We start from the raw sequence: 17,211 nt of genomic DNA, 5'->3' as shown, positions 1-17,211 counted from the left end.
GTTTCAAGGGTATTAGCGTGTTTAAGAGGGAAAAGCAGTAGCATAGACATCTACGTTGATTTGGATTAATCTGGTTATGATATCAGGAGTGTCTTCATTCTATTATTATTTTTTGCTGTGTGATGTTATCTACAGTATGCTGCTGCATTGTCTGAAGGAAGCCAAGCCAAACAAAACTATGATTTTACTCTTATGTGCCTGTACACAAGATGTAACAATAAAGTACAGGTTACAACCTTGAACCTTGAAGTCAGCTGCATTATCTATTACTAAAAGCTTTTGTCCGGCTAAGCCAGGGCACTGGAACCGTGTATGAGCGAACAAAGCTTGCGTCATTAGACAGCATTTTAAATTGGAGCACATTTTGAGGCCTTGAAGAGGTTGTGACATAAAATTGCAGATACCTTGGCAGTCAGTGATGACTGACTCTTCTATCACTGCACAGAGCCTCTATGCCGCCCACACATGAGTCACCATATGCTGTTTGGCGCCTGCTTGGGCACATGCACGCACATGTGTAAACACATACGTACGCATGCACTAATGTACACACGTGCACACGCTTATTTTTCATCCCTCAACAAATGGTCTTGCTGAATGGTCTGTTGCTGGTGTTGACGGTGCATACACCTTCCATCTGGGACTAATGGACTGGCTATAACACACCTTTAAATATGTGCTGTTGCTGCAGAGATCCTTTATTGCTGGGTCACAGCCATGCAAGGTTTCTCTAGTATACCTGGTTTCTGGTACTTTTCCCTCCCTACATTTAAAAAAAATCTATATTATGCTAGTATATTATTATTAGCATTATTTCTGTTACTCTTAGCTGTATCTTCGTTCTGTAACTACTGTTTCATATAACTGCTGTAATGCCATGAAGAAATGAATTTCCCCTTGTAGGGTTTGGCCCAATAAGAGTGGAATTGAGCACAAACCGTGATTTATTCCCAAAGGAGGTTACTGGCGTGGAAAATGGCATGGCACAAACAGCAGAAGTATAAGTAATGGAGGACCTCTTTGTTACACCCCCGCAGCATCAATAATGGTCCTTCTATCATTTTTAAGGGGGATGTTTCCTTACTTTCTTCCTCCATCTTGTCAACGACTGCCGCCCTTTGTCCTTCCCCTCTGGAGCTCATCCCCATGTGTGCCTTCATTACTTCACAGTCTCTTCATGTATTCTGTGTATACCTGTTCACAGTGGAGGTGACCCTCTAAACCTCCAGGGTCCCATCGTTCAAAATAACAGTCGCAGATAGAGTTTGATTTATTCCAGAAGCAGTATATACACCACAGCAGTTTGTCTCTGCTCCAGTGGAGCAGCATACCCCCTGGACATCATTCTCATCTTCGCTCACAGTTGTTTCTAGACAGGCGCTTTATAGTTACTTTCTCTGCATTGCTACTTCCTGACCTAGCTGCTCTGTATTCTGGCACTGCTTGCATTCACCGTCCAGGTACATGGCTGTCATCGATGCCTGTTCCCTTCAACCCGACATCGACATTCTTCCACAAGGAGACCAGACAGAGATAGGCGAGCGGGTTAGTATCACCAGTATCTCCTGTCATTAGTTTAGTTTACACAGCGACATCCTTACCAGTTTCCATGCATGGATTGTACTTTTATTTATTTATTCATCATTCAAATGTTTTACTTAAATAAAGTACTTAAGTAAAAGTATCAATACTGCAATATAGAAATAGTAAAAGCTTGGAATTCAAATGTACTTGAGTAAAAGTACAAAAGTGTTGGTATTGGGATGAACTTAAAGTAGCAAAATATCGGCTTGTAGATCGGCTATTTTCAAATGGCTGAAAGTGGTTAATGTATGTTTTGTAATAATAATCAAAATCTACAAAGTAACTATAGTAACAGTACAGTACAGTACTTGAGTATTGTACTCTGCAAAGTCACAATGTGCTTAACACTGTGACTTTGCAGAGTACTGTACAATAGTACTCTGCAAAGTCACAGTGTTACTCACACTGTAGTGTAGTCCCTCGGAGCCAAGACAGATTGCTCACACTGTGAATTTGCAGAGTACAGGAGGCAGGCTGACCTTGTCCAGTGTACTGGTCTTGTTTCAGTACGTCTCTTTTTACGGATATGTTATGAAACCGATAGGCAGTAGTCTCCTTCCACATGTTCCTTAGGGGTGAGTACAGGCATGTGTCTGTCAGGGCTGTTGGGTCCATGCGGAACACTCAGACCGCTTCCTTCCTCTCTCCTTCTTCCTCTCCAGGGTATCATTCTCTCAGGTGGACAGAAACAGCGCATCAGCGTGGCCAGGGCCTTGTACCAGCAGACCAATGTGGTCTTTCTGGTAGGTTTGATTGCACCGTTTATTTGTACGGTTACTACGGTATAGACCCGATGTAGGCCTGATAATGAGTCACAGGCCTCTGTCTGGTCAGTTTTAACAGGACAAGAGTTACAGTGTGATTGCATTGAGTCTCAGTGTGACACTGTGTGAAATCCTGCTGTTTTACAGTGCTTATATGTCACCTTACTATAGCCCGACACTCAGTCTGAATTTTCATTTCGTCATTATTCAGACTGAAAGCCCTCTCCACGGCAGCAGTTTCTTGGATGGACGTTGTCAAAGCGGCAGTCTTCGGCGATTGTTCATGCCAACCAATTAGAATAGTAGGAAAGCAGTAGGAATAGCATGTGGCTATGGCTAACCAAACAAACACAGCCAACGAGGGCTACTAGCATGTGAACAAAATCGGTAAAATATGTCGGATGATGATGAAACCTGCCGTTTCTGTAAAGAAACTATTTACCATAGGTTGATTTAATAGCCAGATTGATATGGTCGCGAGTCACTGCAGTGGGGGCAGCCATGGTTGTTGTTTGATGCTGTCTGAGTGACGGGGCTGATGGCCAATCAGCTTCTGCGATCAGATCTTTGATCGAGACTGATGCAGCCATAGGCAGTGTCACCAGACCTGAATCGAGACATTTCTTTTTTTATGGTAGCGATTCAACCTTACTATGCTCTGACACATTCAGGCCTGGAGCCAGGCTAACCTTACTATACTCTAACACAAATGGCATTAAGGCACGTTTATTTTTATAGCGCATTTCAATAATGAGCCAATTCATAGTGCTTTTCACAACATTAACTATATATTTTTTTTTATTGTCTATGAACTATGTAGTTGTAGTGCATTAAAAACTGAATGCTGCTTCTCCACATTTAGTTCAGATTGTGGGTTTAGAAAGCAGAGCTGTCCCAGATGGCCTCAGGTCTGGATGGCTCATGATGTATCACAACATATCCTGCTTTTATTCTTTATAGGTATAGGATCTGATTCAGACAAGATCAGATGATACATGTATGTATTGTATTTTGGCCCTAAACCGTTCAGTGCTTCATAAATCAGCAATAGCATTTTGAAATCAATGCTCTGTGTAAAGATCTGAGATTTGATATCATGAGTGATATCATGATCCATGCACCTTCTTGGTCTTAGTGAGGACCTGAGCAGCATGTGTTCTGAATCAACTGCAGCCTGCAATCAATATTTAGATTGATTGTTTTTAGTGACTCTGACTTTTACAGTAGTCAACTTAAAGTCTGCCAAAGATAAATACACATATTAATTAATTAATTAATTCTGCTGAGACATAACATAATATTTTATCTCTGTTTTGTTTCCCCTAATTTGTGTCCCTCTGCTTTGTTCAGGACGATCCGTTCTCTGCCTTGGACATTCACCTAAGTGACCATTTGATGCAGGATGGCATCCTCAAAATGCTGAGAGAGGAGAAGAGGACAGTTGTGCTGGTCACACACAAGCTTCAGTACCTTCCACATGCAGATTGGGTAAGAGCTCATTCATACCAGAATGTATGAAGGAACCAAGTCGCTATTTCACTTTAAACCCATTCTGGCGTCTACTCTGGCTTCTGTGTGCACCCAGGCCCAGACAGTTTTTAAGTTGCTTGAGTCAGATATTTGATATGAATTTGATCCGATCCCCCCACAACACACGTCCCTGCATGGTTCTGGTGACTGATATTACTTTGTGGCGGTGTACACGTGTGCCTCTCTCTCTCTGTGTGTTTTCAGATCATTGCCATGAAAGACGGTTCCATCCAGACTGAAGGGACTCTCAAGGACATTCAGAACTCTGAGCCTGAGCTCTTTGAACAGTGGAAGACCCTCATGCACCGACAGGACAAGGAGTTTGAGAAGGTATAACCGAGGTGGCCAGATATCTAAACTCTAACACCAACCTTTAATGACTCGATTGAGTTTATTAGCATCCCCATTAGCAGTGGTGAATGACAACAGCTAATCTTCCTGGGGTCGGGGTCACCCATATGTTCCCCAGGTTCTATGTTAATGTTTAGGGCTAGGTTTAGGGTTAGGGGGTTGTGGGGAACATACAACCTGGGGAACATAACATAGATAATATGCTGGGGTCCACACATAACATGACATTGAGCAAGACATTAATGACATTAACCCATTCTGGATGGAAACCCCTCTCGGTGTTGTAAGCATTAGATCTGCTATTTTTCACAGCGGCCCGACTCTGAATGACCCTCAATATGTGTTTCTGGTTGCAGGAGAAAGTGGAAGAGAGCATGGCAGACCTGGAGAGGAAGAACCTCCGTCGGGCCATGTACTCCAGAGACTCCTTCAGGACAGAGGAGGACGAGGAAGGTGAGTTTCCACACAGCAGCCTTATTGCTGCTGAAGTGAACTGTCAGGGATGCTCAGTGTTGTGTGCGTGTGTTCATGCGTGCGTGTTCATGCATGTGTGTGTGTGGATTGTGTGCAATCCAATAATGCAGCCCTAAAGTCACAACTGCTGCAACAACTGAACATTTGTTCAAAGATTGTTGGACAATAGCCTCGATACCCAGGCTTTCATTTCGTCTGCGCGAAAGATGAAAGCCTGGAAAAAGCCGTGGGCTGAACCAGTCTAAAAGTGGGAGTCAACCCTTCCGGGTGGGCGTCGCTCTAAATGATGTGACGTAGCGCTGCACTAGGGGGGAGAGGAGAGGCCGGGGGTGACGGACAGATCGATGAGATCCAATCAGGGTGCGCGCTTTTCTGAGGCGCGACCCTCCCATCTAGGCCAGAAATGTCTCTGCTTAGGTCAGGCTAGTTGGACAACAACTTCAGAAACTTTATACATCCACATATGATAACAGCATCCTAACTCCTAAGGTTAGCAAGGAATGTCACCTCTAATACTAAGCATGTGTTGTATGGAGAATATAGGTTGCTACCTTCAGCAAGGAGATATGGTGTACCAGCATACAATAAGGTCAGACTAAAGAGGTCCTTTGTCTACCAGTCGACCTTGAGGCTTAATCAGGAGATGTAGTAGCCACAGGATAATCTAAGCGCTAAGCGGTGGATGGCTCATGTCTTTATGTATGTAAATTGTCTTGTTCTTTGTGTTTTGTATATGTGTTCTGCATACTTGGCTGCTGTGTCGCAAGACAAATTTCAGTGTGAACTGACAATAAAGTACTATATCATATGATATCATTTTCAGGATTACATTTTAATGTAAACACGCAGCGTTTCTGAAAGACACAACTTAGAATATGGAGATAAGAGGTTTCTGCCAGTCAGCAACGATATCCTTGATCTGTGTTCTGTGTTGTCTCCGGTGTGCTGGTGACAACCCTGGGTGGAAAGGTGAGATGGCTCCATCAGCCTCTGCGGCGGTTATTGGAACCTGCCCAGAATGCATGGTTTTAACGCTGGCTACTTTTTTGTGGCTACTTACTTGTGGCATCGTGCCGCTGTAACCAACCATGCTATGCCATCCGGGCTCCTCCCACCATATGTTAGCATCACAGGCCAGTCCTCTCTCTCCATCTGTTGTCAGGCTGCAGTCTCAGTTCTTTGTTGCCCCACATTTTCACCTTCTGATGAAAATATATACATATTTTGCGCTGAAATAACATGTCATTGCACCACCTGGAAGCTCCATTTTAAACATCATCTCAAAACGTAATCCCGTATTTATCCCCCAAAAAAGCTAAACCAAAAGTCTGTAGCACCTTCTATTTAAGTCTGCCGCTGTGTTCCTCCTCCTCCTTCCCAGAGGAGTCGGTGACGGAGAGCGATGATGATGACGACTGGATGTCCCAGGCCATGCGGCAGCGCGCCACCATCCCCTGGTCATCCTGCGGCACCTACCTGTCCTCCGCCGGCGTGCTGCTGCTCAGCGTGCTCCTCCTGTCGCAGCTCCTCAAGCACTCCCTCATGGTGGCCATCGACTACTGGCTGGCCTACTGGACGTCGCACGTCATCAAGACGACCAACGCCACGGCGCGGAACTGTACCGTCGGTCAGGTGGGGTTATGTTATATCATAATATCATCCATGGGCAACTGGCGGCCCCTACCTTCACTTAATGCGGCCTGCAGCTTAATATCAGAATACTTACAATTCCAAACATGCAAACATGACCCACTTTAATTACTTCTCTAAATTAGTAGCTTAATGAGCAGTAGTATTAAAAGGTTATTTGATGTCCAATGTATTTGTACTAAAGTTAACATAACTATAATTAAAGGCATTTGAAATAAATTAATTTTTTTAACTTTTCTGGATTCCAATTAAAATATAGCAAAGATAGCTATAGTCTACAAGCTCAAAACGCGTCTCATTGCGACACGTTTTGAGCTTGTAGATCAACTATTTTTGCTATGACAGAAATATGCAATGTGGCCCTCTGGTGTGAGTGTGGAAATATAGTGGCCCTCTCCATTGTCAAAGTTGCACACCCCTGTATTATATGGTGGGATGTTCATGGTTGGCCGGAGTCCCTCCCGGCCAACCATCTCCCTCCCGGGGGTTGTACATCAAGCTGCCTCACGCTACAGAAACAGGAGATAGGCTCCTATATGGGCCTCATGGCTCGGCAAGGCTTAATGTGATGTTAGGAATGTCCATTTTCAGTGCTGGGCTTCCTTAACTCTTCTTTTGAATTCTTTATGTAGAAGAGTTGACCCAAAAGCTATAACGCTATAAGTGCCAGATGGAGCACTGAGATGCCCCTGAGCATCTGCATTAGAGGTCTCTCTGCTTTATCTGCAGTGTAGCTGCAGAGATGCAGGGAGGAGCGTAATGTGGGTCAAAATGGGAAAGCTATTTCTAGGAGTTTGGCATCTAGTGAATGGGTGTGAAGGGAAAGTGCCTACAGCACATGGTTAACTACGCTATAAAATATTGTTAAATAACAAGCTAAAGCTTCCTGAGAGGCGTATTGCTGACATTTTTATTGTTAGTGTTTATTGTCTCCACCAGGCCGAAGGCATGGGGAGTGTATGATTTGCACTCCGTCCGTCTGTGTACAGCTAATCTCCGGCACCGTTGGCCTGGTTGATGCCAAACTGTGCACGCACACATTTCCTGGATGCCAACGACGAACCTTATAGCGCCACCATGAGGCCAATGTTTGCAAAAAAGTGAAAAAACATTACATTACTCGTACACATTTCATCACGCAAATCGGTATACACTATCTCTATAGTCATGTGACCTGTCTGCTTCCCCATATTCCATGTATATATATATTATTATATATATTATTATATCTTATCTTATAAGCTCATCTTCATGAGAGCACTTTCATTTTACAATTTAGGCATTTAGCAAACACTCTAGAGCGACTCATAAAGTGCAAGATCAGGATAAAAGGCATGGACCCTACTCAACAAACACTATGGTGGAGTACGTAGAGTGCAATGAAAACAGTAGGCTCTGTTCATGAATGTAGTCCACCATGTGTCCAGAAGGTGGCTACCCTCCCATTCTTATGCCAGAATTTCTGGGAACTCACTCTTTTTTCATGTCAAGGACCCCCAAATTGACACTATAATTAGCCCGCAGACTTCCATTTGAAAAGATATGCCAAGGACCCCCACGAGAGAAAGCTCTAGCAGTGATTCTCAACCCGTTTAATTTCAAAGACCCTCAAGGCTCATACATAGTCTGGATTTACGGTGGTGGGGTGACCACGAACTACAACATGACGTCACGAGCCGCGGTGAAGAGCAAACCACCGCCACCGCTCCAGCCCTTCTCTCTGTTTTTACTCACCACCGCTCAATGTTATTTCAGCTCCGGTGGTCAGCTCACCACCGGAGCAGTGGTCACCTCATCACCGAAAATCCAGACTATGAATAGGCCTTCAGTTTGACATGCATTAGTATACGGACCCCCATTTAATGACATTTCTATCTCTCGGACCCCCAATTTATATTGTAAAATCAATGTTAATTTAACTGGTTTAGAAGGTGGCATATACCCGATTAGCCGTTTCCTACTCTGTTTCATTTCCCCATGGCTTCGTTTGATTGATTACATAAAGCCATGGGAAACTGAAATGTGTACTCTATGCCACATTCTGGTAACCTGGAATTATGCACTGTAGCCTAATAATATTAAGTGATATACAAAGCAGTGGTTCTCAAACTTATTTTTGTGCCAAGGACTCCCAGAGTGTTACATTATGTATTTCTCATCTGACAAATATGGTGCCAACACTTTCCACATAATTTATTTTTAATAGTAACATTAGGTCCCAATGGACCCCACTTTGAGAACGATGTTATAAAGTATAAAGTAGGATATATAAACATTAAACCTAGCATGCTATCTACACAGAATTCTTTCTTTGTACACACGTGCACAAACATGCACATACAGTCAGTCATGGTATAAGCGCCACAAGGGTAGGTTTGTTCACACTTTAGGGTCACAGCAGCTGTTGGCATGCTATCATATAGCTCAGGGGTGGGCAACTTTGACGATGGAGAGGGCCACTATATTTCCACACCAACTGCCTAGGGCCATATATTGCTGTCGTAGCAAAAATAGCCGATCTACAAGCTCATGTTCGAATTGAAATCTTGAATTTTTTCTATTTTTGAATTGGAATCCTGAAAATTAACATTTTCATGTCATTTCAAATGCCTTTAATTATACTGGTGTTGAGCAATGAGCTACTAATTTAGACTGAAGTAAATAAAGCGGGTCATGTTTGCATGTTGTGGAATTGTAAACAGCTGAAACCAATATATCAGTATTCTGACATTAACCTGAGGGCCGCATTAAGTGAAGGTGGGGGCCGCATGTGGCCCCCGGGCTGCCAGTTGCCCACCCCTGATATAGCTGTTCTAAATTTGGTCACTTAATGCTGTCATATAAGGGTATAGGGAGGCCAACTAGGGTTGAGGACACTGAATTCTCTAGTCTAGTGTGTACACCATAATGTTTATTTTACACCACTTTCTCTTTCTCCATCCTCCACTCTCCCTCTCCCTCTCTCTCTCTCCCTCTCCCTCTCTCTCGCGCACGCACGCACGCACACGCACGCACGCACGCACACACGCACGCACGCACACACGCACGCACACACTGTAAGTCTAGATAAAAGTGTTACTTGTTGCCAGTGTCTCTTTGTCCAGCCTACTGTATCTAATCACCTCCATTGTAGACACACATGTGAGTCCACTCAGAGGTTCTGTCACTCTATCAAACACTACCCTCAGCACACAACCAGCACAGAGAACAGTGTTCACTTGATGCTAGACAGTGTACACCAGCGGTATTTACTTAAACAGCTTCAGGTTAAACAACATACACCACGAACATATAGAGGAATAACTATAAAGTACATGAAAGCCATACTTGAGTATTGAAGAAAACACAACATATCGTCCTATATGGGAGAATTATTTTTCTTTATATTGGACGACCTACAGTTCAAGAGTTATACACACACACACACACACACACACACAGTGCCAGCCCTACTGTGTGAAAAAAAAACTGTCTCCTTTCCAGGTGTGTGAGTTCAACCACTCGTTCTACCTCTCGGTGTTCAGCGTGCTGTGTTGTCTGGGCATCATTCTGTGTCTGGCCACCTCCGTGGCTGTGGAGTGGACGGGCCTCAACGTGGCCAAGCAGCTGCACCACAACCTGCTCAACAAGATCATACTGGCACCCATGAGGTACAGTCCATGCATGGGACACTAGCAGGGGCACCCATGAGGTACAGTCCATGCATGGGACTGAGCTATTTTTAGCACGTGTAAAATCAACCATTACAATGGCATCAAGGCCTGCCGCCAAGATACATTTTAATCGACAAAATCAACTTTAATTTCAGTCGACTAAAATCTTATATTTAGTGGACTAAAACCAGACCAACACTAAAACATTCCAGGTGTCTAAAATGAGACTAAAACTAAAACTATAAAAATCCAAAATTGCCGTCAAAATCAACACTGGTTCCCTTGCAGGCTGTTTGAGACCACTCCACTGGGCAGCATCCTCAACCGCTTCTCCACGGACACCAACACCATCGACCAGCACATCCCCGCCACGCTGGAGTGTCTGATGCGCTCCACCCTGCTGTGCGTGTCCGCCCTGGGGGTCATCTGCTACGTCACCCCCGTCTTCCTCATCGCCCTGCTGCCCCTGGCCGTCGCCTGCTACTTCATTCAGAAGTACTTCCGCCTCGCCTCCAGGTCAGTCTGACACCAAGGATGGATGGATGGATGGATCGATATAGGGTGCAACAGTTAATTTAACTAATCATCTTGTGTAAAGATAACTGATTTGAGTAAAGTTATTGATTATACAGTAAAAGAAAACTGTGGGAATAGTTGATCTATGAGCTCACAACATTCGTCGTGACATGTTGTGAGCTTGTAGATTGAGTTTTTCTGCTATTTGTCATATGGTATTTTTTTAATAAATCCAACTGTGTGTGTGTGTGTGTGTGTGTGTGTGTGTGTGTGTACATGTGTGCGTGTGTGCGTGTGCGTGTGTGTGTGTGTGTGTGTGTGTGTGTGTGTGTGTGTGTGTGTGTGTGTGTGTGCGTGCGTGCTTGTGCTCGTTCGTTCCCTTGGCCAGGGACCTGCAGCAGCTAGAGGACAGCACCCAGCTCCCTCTGTTGTCCCACTTCTCTGAGACAGTGGAGGGCCTCACTACCATCAGAGCCTTCAGGTGAGCACCTATAAACACCTCTCTGAGACAGTGGAGGGCCTCACTACCATCAGAGCCTTCAGGTGAGCACCTATAAACACCTCTCTGAGACAGTGGAGGGCCTCACTACCATCAGAGCCTTCAGGTGAGCACCTATAAACACCTCTCTGAGACAGTGGAGGGCCTCACTACCATCAGAGCCTTCAGGTGAGCACCTATAAACACCTCTCTGAGACAGTGGAGGGCCTCACTACCATCAGAGCCTTCAGGTGAGCACCTATAAACACCTCTCTGAGACAGTGGAGGGCCTCACTACCATCAGAGCCTTCAGGTGAGCACCTATAAACACCTCTCTGAGACAGTGACGGGAATTCATGACGGGAACCCCTTTTGGTGTTTTAGGCCTTATTTTAAACTTTAGCTATTAAAAAAAAGCAGATCTACAAGCTTGTAGATCTGCTATTTTTTTATCGTGAAAATGTGGCACAAATCTTTGAAAGTTTGAATATATATTCTTTCAGAGGGAACTACATATTTTCAGATGGGGGGTCGGCGGAAAATTATAGATATTTTTGGGGAGAAGACATTTAGAAGTTAAATTAGAGATAGCATTTCCACATTCTGAGCTTATTGATAATATTCATCCCCTTTTGTGTCATTGTGTCTTCATCTGCAGGTACGAGCCCAGGTTCAGGAAGAGGTTACTGGAGTACACTGACGCCAACAACATCGCCTCACTGTTCCTCACGGCAGCCAATCGCTGGCTGGAAGTCCGCATGGTAATGGCCTCGCTTCTGTTAAACGCAGCAGTTCCCAAACCTTTTTGGCCATGCATGCACCCCCTCTTACCTTCCGACCTAGCTGACACACCCCCCACATGGAAATAAAAATTGCATACGCTATATAGAGACATATATTTCCTATACATCTACTGTATATAGTACATAATAGCCAACACAAACTCGGGACTCCTGAATGGCTGCCCTCCACACCCTCCTGTGTAGCATCAGGGTATCAAGCTCTGCAGTATTAGGAACAAAGGGATTCTACCAACGCGCCTCAAGCCTGAAACGGCTGGTCCGGTGCTTCACAGGTACAGGGATATAAGTTTCAGAAGGAGGAGAGGACACTGGAGCAGCACATTTAGAGCCTTTTATTTGGTGCTAGGCAGTGGCGGCTGGAGTGTCCCACGGGCCCTGAGGCGAGATTGACAGCCCGGGCCCCCACCCGCACCCCCCCCCCGCGCCGCCACCCAACGCCGAACGGAACCGTAAATACCACTTCGGACTAAATCCCTCAACGTGGCTCAGTTGAGGGGGCAATGAATACACAGGTTGCATATTGAAAATCACGTTACATGTTGAAATGTCCATAACCATTCATTCCTAACGGAGCTATTCATACTGGAGAGCGTAGGGCTGCTACTCACTTGTGCCTGCTGTCTGTAGGCTACTGTACATGGGCCATGGCTGTGATGAATGGGACAGCTTCGGGATTCGGGAAAGTTGATTAAATAGTCTCTTAATGTTTCAATTCAAGTGATAAAGTTCACGTGGTCATGTCCGTCCATCTGTATGATTAGGCTACTGTTGTTGTCTTGGTATTCCTTTCATTGCGACTTCACTCACCTCCAGTGCATGTGGATGGAGCTGCTGCTGTTGTGTTTGTATTCCACCTTACTCCATCTATCTTGCCCTCTTTTGCCTGTGGTAATTTTATGTCTTGTTTATGACTGTTCAAATAATCAAAACTCAACTTTATCAGGCGATTGCAGTGCAGGGCTAACAACTGTATACAGCCACAGCGGACATACCGGAGCAAATCCATCTACTCTAGTACTCTAACGTGCAGCCAAGCAGCCCAGGTTAAACCCTCTATTTCCTGCCTGCGCCGTGAAGGGCCCTTCACAATAAAGCGTCACCCTTTAACTCCCCAATGAACTACATTTTACACTGCTTATTATTGACAGGAAATGTAGTCTTAGTTGCGGTAACTTAACAGCGTGTTTGTGGGAGAGAGCGCCAGAGAGAGAGAGTGAGAGAGAGAGAGTATACAGTTTACTACCACGCATCGGAGCGGCCGGCCGGCCGGGCCCCCCCCCCCCCCGGGCCCTGAGGCGACTGCCTCGCCTGCCTCTATTATATCGCCGCCGCTGGTGCTAGGTATACAGAACGACTAAAGTCGTGCACCTCTTTCCCCTCCTCCTAGCTGTGCTCCCAGTGTGTCAGTTTGCTTGGCACCAGTTGCAGGTGGCTGACACAGTGCCCAGCCAGCCTCATCCTTCTCTCTCCGACCTATCCTTGTCTGTGACCCTGCCGTGGGAGGCCCCTGCAGAGGTCCACGTTTCTGAATTGGTCCGTCCTTTTGACACCAAGTGCCATTCGTAGCATTCTTATGTGTAGAGCCATCAAGTGCCTTTCCCTGCTGTACTGTGGTTCCACCAGGGTTGAACCAGTTGCGTTCTTTTTTCCCTGCCTAATTTTGAACCAAATTAATTGGTTCAGATCCCTAAAGGTTGGTTCGGAACTGGAACCAAAAAAATATTTCTTCTTGCCCTGGAGTTCTGTTGGGAGGTAGTGGATTAGTGGTCACAGTTTCCCGGTGCTTTTCGTTTTCCAGCAACTACTCTCTCTGTGGGCATTCTGAGAATGTCTTTCATGCCATATTTTCATGACATACACTCACTGTAATCAGGTAGTAACCAATACCATCCTAGTTAATGTATGGACAATAGTCTGTAATGTATAGGCCACACACACCATATATTTCACTCCTCCCGCATTATGCTCACTGCACTGCAAAATCTGGAGTGTTCATTTAAATTGGACCCTTGCGGGTAAATTTTCAGTTAAATTAACTCCCGGCCCCGGGATGTTGCTGTGTCTGAAGACGTCCTTAAGATATGTTTAAATTCATCTCCAGAGCAGGATTTGATTATATTGTGATCAAATAGTTTACAGTAATATTAATATAGTATTTGTATTTTTGTAGTTTCAGTATATGAATAATAGATAATGACAAGACAAATGTTCTTCTCTTCCTACTCTCAATGGTCATGTGGTCCTCTCTCTCTCTCTTTCTCTCTCTCTCTCTCTCACTCTCTCTCTCTCTCTCTCTCTCTCTCTCTCTCTCTCTCTCTCTCTCTCTCTCTCTCCTCTCCCTATAGGAGTATATAGGAGCGTGTGTGGTTTTAGTAGCAGCGGTCGCCTCCATCACCAACGCCCTGACCAATCACCTGTCCACTGGTCTGGTGGGACTGGGCCTGACTTATGCACTCATGGTGAGACCGATTTGTCGCTATATCTCAGGCATCATACCTTTTAATTCCATTTAATAAAGTGAGGATGCATTGCCGTTGTCCCTCTCCTGCATGCCCTGGGGTCCCATTATGACATCCATACCCAGCCTGCCTTTCAAAGCCCACCAAGTTAACGCGCCCTCCGTGTATTATAGGTCTCCAACTACATGAACTGGATGGTGCGGAATCTGGCAGACATGGAAGTGCAGCTGGGCTCCGTTAGCAGGATCAACGGCCTGCTTAAGACCGAACCAGAGAACTATGAAGGGTTGCTCAGTGAGTACTGCCACCGTGTACGGTTTCACCTGATATTAAACCATCTCTCATGGAGGTGGCAGCTGCACGATTAAATTGCCCCGCGAGCAACCGGGTCAACGTAGCAATGTCTTGCTCTCTAATGGTTAAGTTCAATCTGTGTGAGAGTTTATCTAAATATACCATTTGACAGCTGAACTGGGAAGTCCTTCTGCTGACCATGCAGCAGAGCCATTTAGTTTATTTGTTTTTTAGCTGATGTGAGCTGTTTTTCTGTAGCAATTTCTTTTTATGTCCCCCCTCTTTGCAATGGTTGAAACGTTCTAAATGTGTTACCATTAATCATGTCACAAATTAATCGAGAGCTCTTGCCAGCTCTTATCGACCAATCTAACCTGGAACGAGCTGTAATTCTGCAGAGAGAGACCACAACACCTGCGTATATACAGAGAAGACACAGCATCCTGTCTCTGTGGATGATACAGTTAACCAAACTTTGAGACATGGAATTAATATCTTTGTTATGGTTGTCCCGATCGGATCGGGTGATCAGAGATCAGGGCCGATCACGTCATTTTCAAATGATCGGAATCGGATCGGGAGCCAAAAAACGTGATCCCTAGTATCTATCAATATTATATCCATATCATTAATTAATTAATTCATTCATTAATTAATTAATTAATATAATTAATTCATAATTCATATATTGATATTAATTAATATATTATTAATGAATATATCGTCTCTGTCGGGTCGGGTGGAAACATCATATGTTCAAAACTGTTTTACTTTTCAGGACGTTTCTGCCCGACAGACTCATTAGGCTGAGTACAATTCAGAAATGGTAAATGATCCATATAAACAGACTGCCGCCAACTCGCTCATAGTATGAGCTCATAAGAACCCTTATGCTTAATTTATACTCACACAACAAAGTATAAATCTTGTCTTTCTGCCTGCCTGCCTGCCTGCCTGCCTGCCTGCCTGCCTGCCCAGCTGCGTCTCAGGTCCCTGATGGCTGGCCCCAGCAGGGAGAGATCCAGATCCAGAACCTGAGTGTCCGTTACGACACCACGCTGAAACCTGTCCTCAAGAATGTCAACGCACACATCAGCCCGGGCCAGAAGGTACAGTACACAATACACATTGCACATTGTTGCTAGCCTGTCGGCCAGAAACCTCCCATCTCTGTGTTTGACATATTTGTGTTTTTTTTTCTTTTATTTTTCTTTGTAAATGAATGCCCTGCTTGATCATATACTACAGCATCACACGAAAGTAGCAAAAGTAGCAGAGCTACACGCTCGAAATCGCTGTGCAAAGCGATGCGTTTTGAGCGTATGGATCTGCTACTTTTGCTATTTCTGAATTTGAATGCTGAAAAAAGTAACAGTTGGACATGAGGTTTCCATCCGACATAATGTATGTTCATGTGACAAGGAGTGGTGCTGTAGGAACGTGTGCAGCTGCAGGAGGGTTTGTTTTTAATTAAATTATCCTTCTAATTAATTAAATTCCAAAATGGGTTAAACGATAAACGAGGTAAATTTGGGGTACTAGACTTTGATTATTGTATCTATTAACATCTTGTCAAATCTTTTTCCTAAAACACCATGCACTGATGGATTTGAACTGACCCAAAGTCTTTGTGGAGGGATCTAACATTACAAAAGGGTTAGGGTTGTCTATGTGAAGCCCAGACCTCCGAGTTGTTTCCTGCAGAAATATTGGACTATATTAGATCAATGCAAAATGGTAAAAGACAAGTCCTGGTCTGGATGTTTTCTGTAAAGAGTTTACAGGACATTTGAATGCCGGATATATCTGTTCCTACTCAGGATGCAGACTCTCACTCAATTGAATAATGCCTTAAACTGTTCCTTCTTTGTGCACACTAATCTCCATGTTTAACGTTCATCAATCATATAGGACTTTTCTGTTTGGATGTGGGGTGTCAATAGTTTTTGCCACTCGGTAGGTGTTCCCGCATAACTTCCGGGTATGATGATGAAGTCACGCGCATACCCTCTATTCTATATTATTCTATTATATATCTTGGCTGAGACTGTGTGTTTGTACCCAGGTGGGAATCTGTGGCAGAACAGGCAGTGGCAAATCATCTTTCTCCCTGGCATTTTTCCGCATGGTGGACATGTTTGAAGGTAAATAGTCACGCATTATTATTTTTAAGCTGTTTATAAAGCTGCAGTCCATAACGGTTATGTCTTACTCAGGATTCAAAGCTGTGAACCGTTGGATACTCTCTCCATACAGATTGACTTACTTACTTACTTACTTACTTGTTGTATTCAAATTGTATTCATTCATATAAGTTCTGGATTGCAGCTTTCATAACAAACGCTAGTTTAAAGGTCCTGAATTCAACAACAGGACATGAAAGGCTATAGTATTTTATATATAGCACAAAAGTATTTTATTCCGTTCTATAAGATGAACTGTTGTAATGTTTCTTGTGCCTGCAGGGAGGATCGTTATAGATGACATAGACATCGCCAAGCTGCCTCTGCAGACCCTCCGCTCTCGGTTCTCCATCATCCTCCAGGACCCCATCCTGTTCAGTGGAAGCATCCGGTAAGATGAACACCCTGCCACTGGTCTCCAGTGGTGGAAAAAGTACTCAATTGCTTTACTTATGTAAAAGTACCAATACTG

General features: G+C 44.4%; 1 protein-coding gene across 3 annotated transcripts in view; it reads left to right on the top strand.

Annotated features, from left to right (window-relative positions):
* Nucleotides 1-17,211, top strand: part of abcc8 (ATP-binding cassette, sub-family C (CFTR/MRP), member 8) — a 93,727-nt gene that overhangs the window by 63,989 nt on the left and 12,527 nt on the right. For all 3 annotated transcript variants that reach the window (XM_083763610.1, XM_083763612.1, XM_083763611.1), the window contains exons 21-35: nt 1,461-1,545; nt 2,247-2,327; nt 3,699-3,836; nt 4,083-4,208; nt 4,586-4,682; nt 6,085-6,335; nt 9,837-10,003; nt 10,295-10,522; nt 10,911-11,003; nt 11,659-11,761; nt 14,149-14,262; nt 14,436-14,556; nt 15,535-15,665; nt 16,622-16,700; nt 17,022-17,130. In XM_083763610.1, coding sequence (XP_083619736.1) covers nt 1,461-1,545; nt 2,247-2,327; nt 3,699-3,836; nt 4,083-4,208; nt 4,586-4,682; nt 6,085-6,335; nt 9,837-10,003; nt 10,295-10,522; nt 10,911-11,003; nt 11,659-11,761; nt 14,149-14,262; nt 14,436-14,556; nt 15,535-15,665; nt 16,622-16,700; nt 17,022-17,130 — 1,923 coding nt within the window. The remainder of the gene's footprint in view (nt 1-1,460; nt 1,546-2,246; nt 2,328-3,698; nt 3,837-4,082; nt 4,209-4,585; nt 4,683-6,084; nt 6,336-9,836; nt 10,004-10,294; nt 10,523-10,910; nt 11,004-11,658; nt 11,762-14,148; nt 14,263-14,435; nt 14,557-15,534; nt 15,666-16,621; nt 16,701-17,021; nt 17,131-17,211) is intronic.

This window comes from Protomyctophum parallelum (genome assembly GCF_964188405.1).
Source record: "Protomyctophum parallelum genome assembly, chromosome: 4".
In the NCBI taxonomy this organism is placed as follows: Eukaryota; Metazoa; Chordata; class Actinopteri; order Myctophiformes; family Myctophidae; genus Protomyctophum; species Protomyctophum parallelum.
Note: the sequence above shows the minus strand (reverse complement) of the source record. Positions and strands in the feature narration are given on the sequence as shown.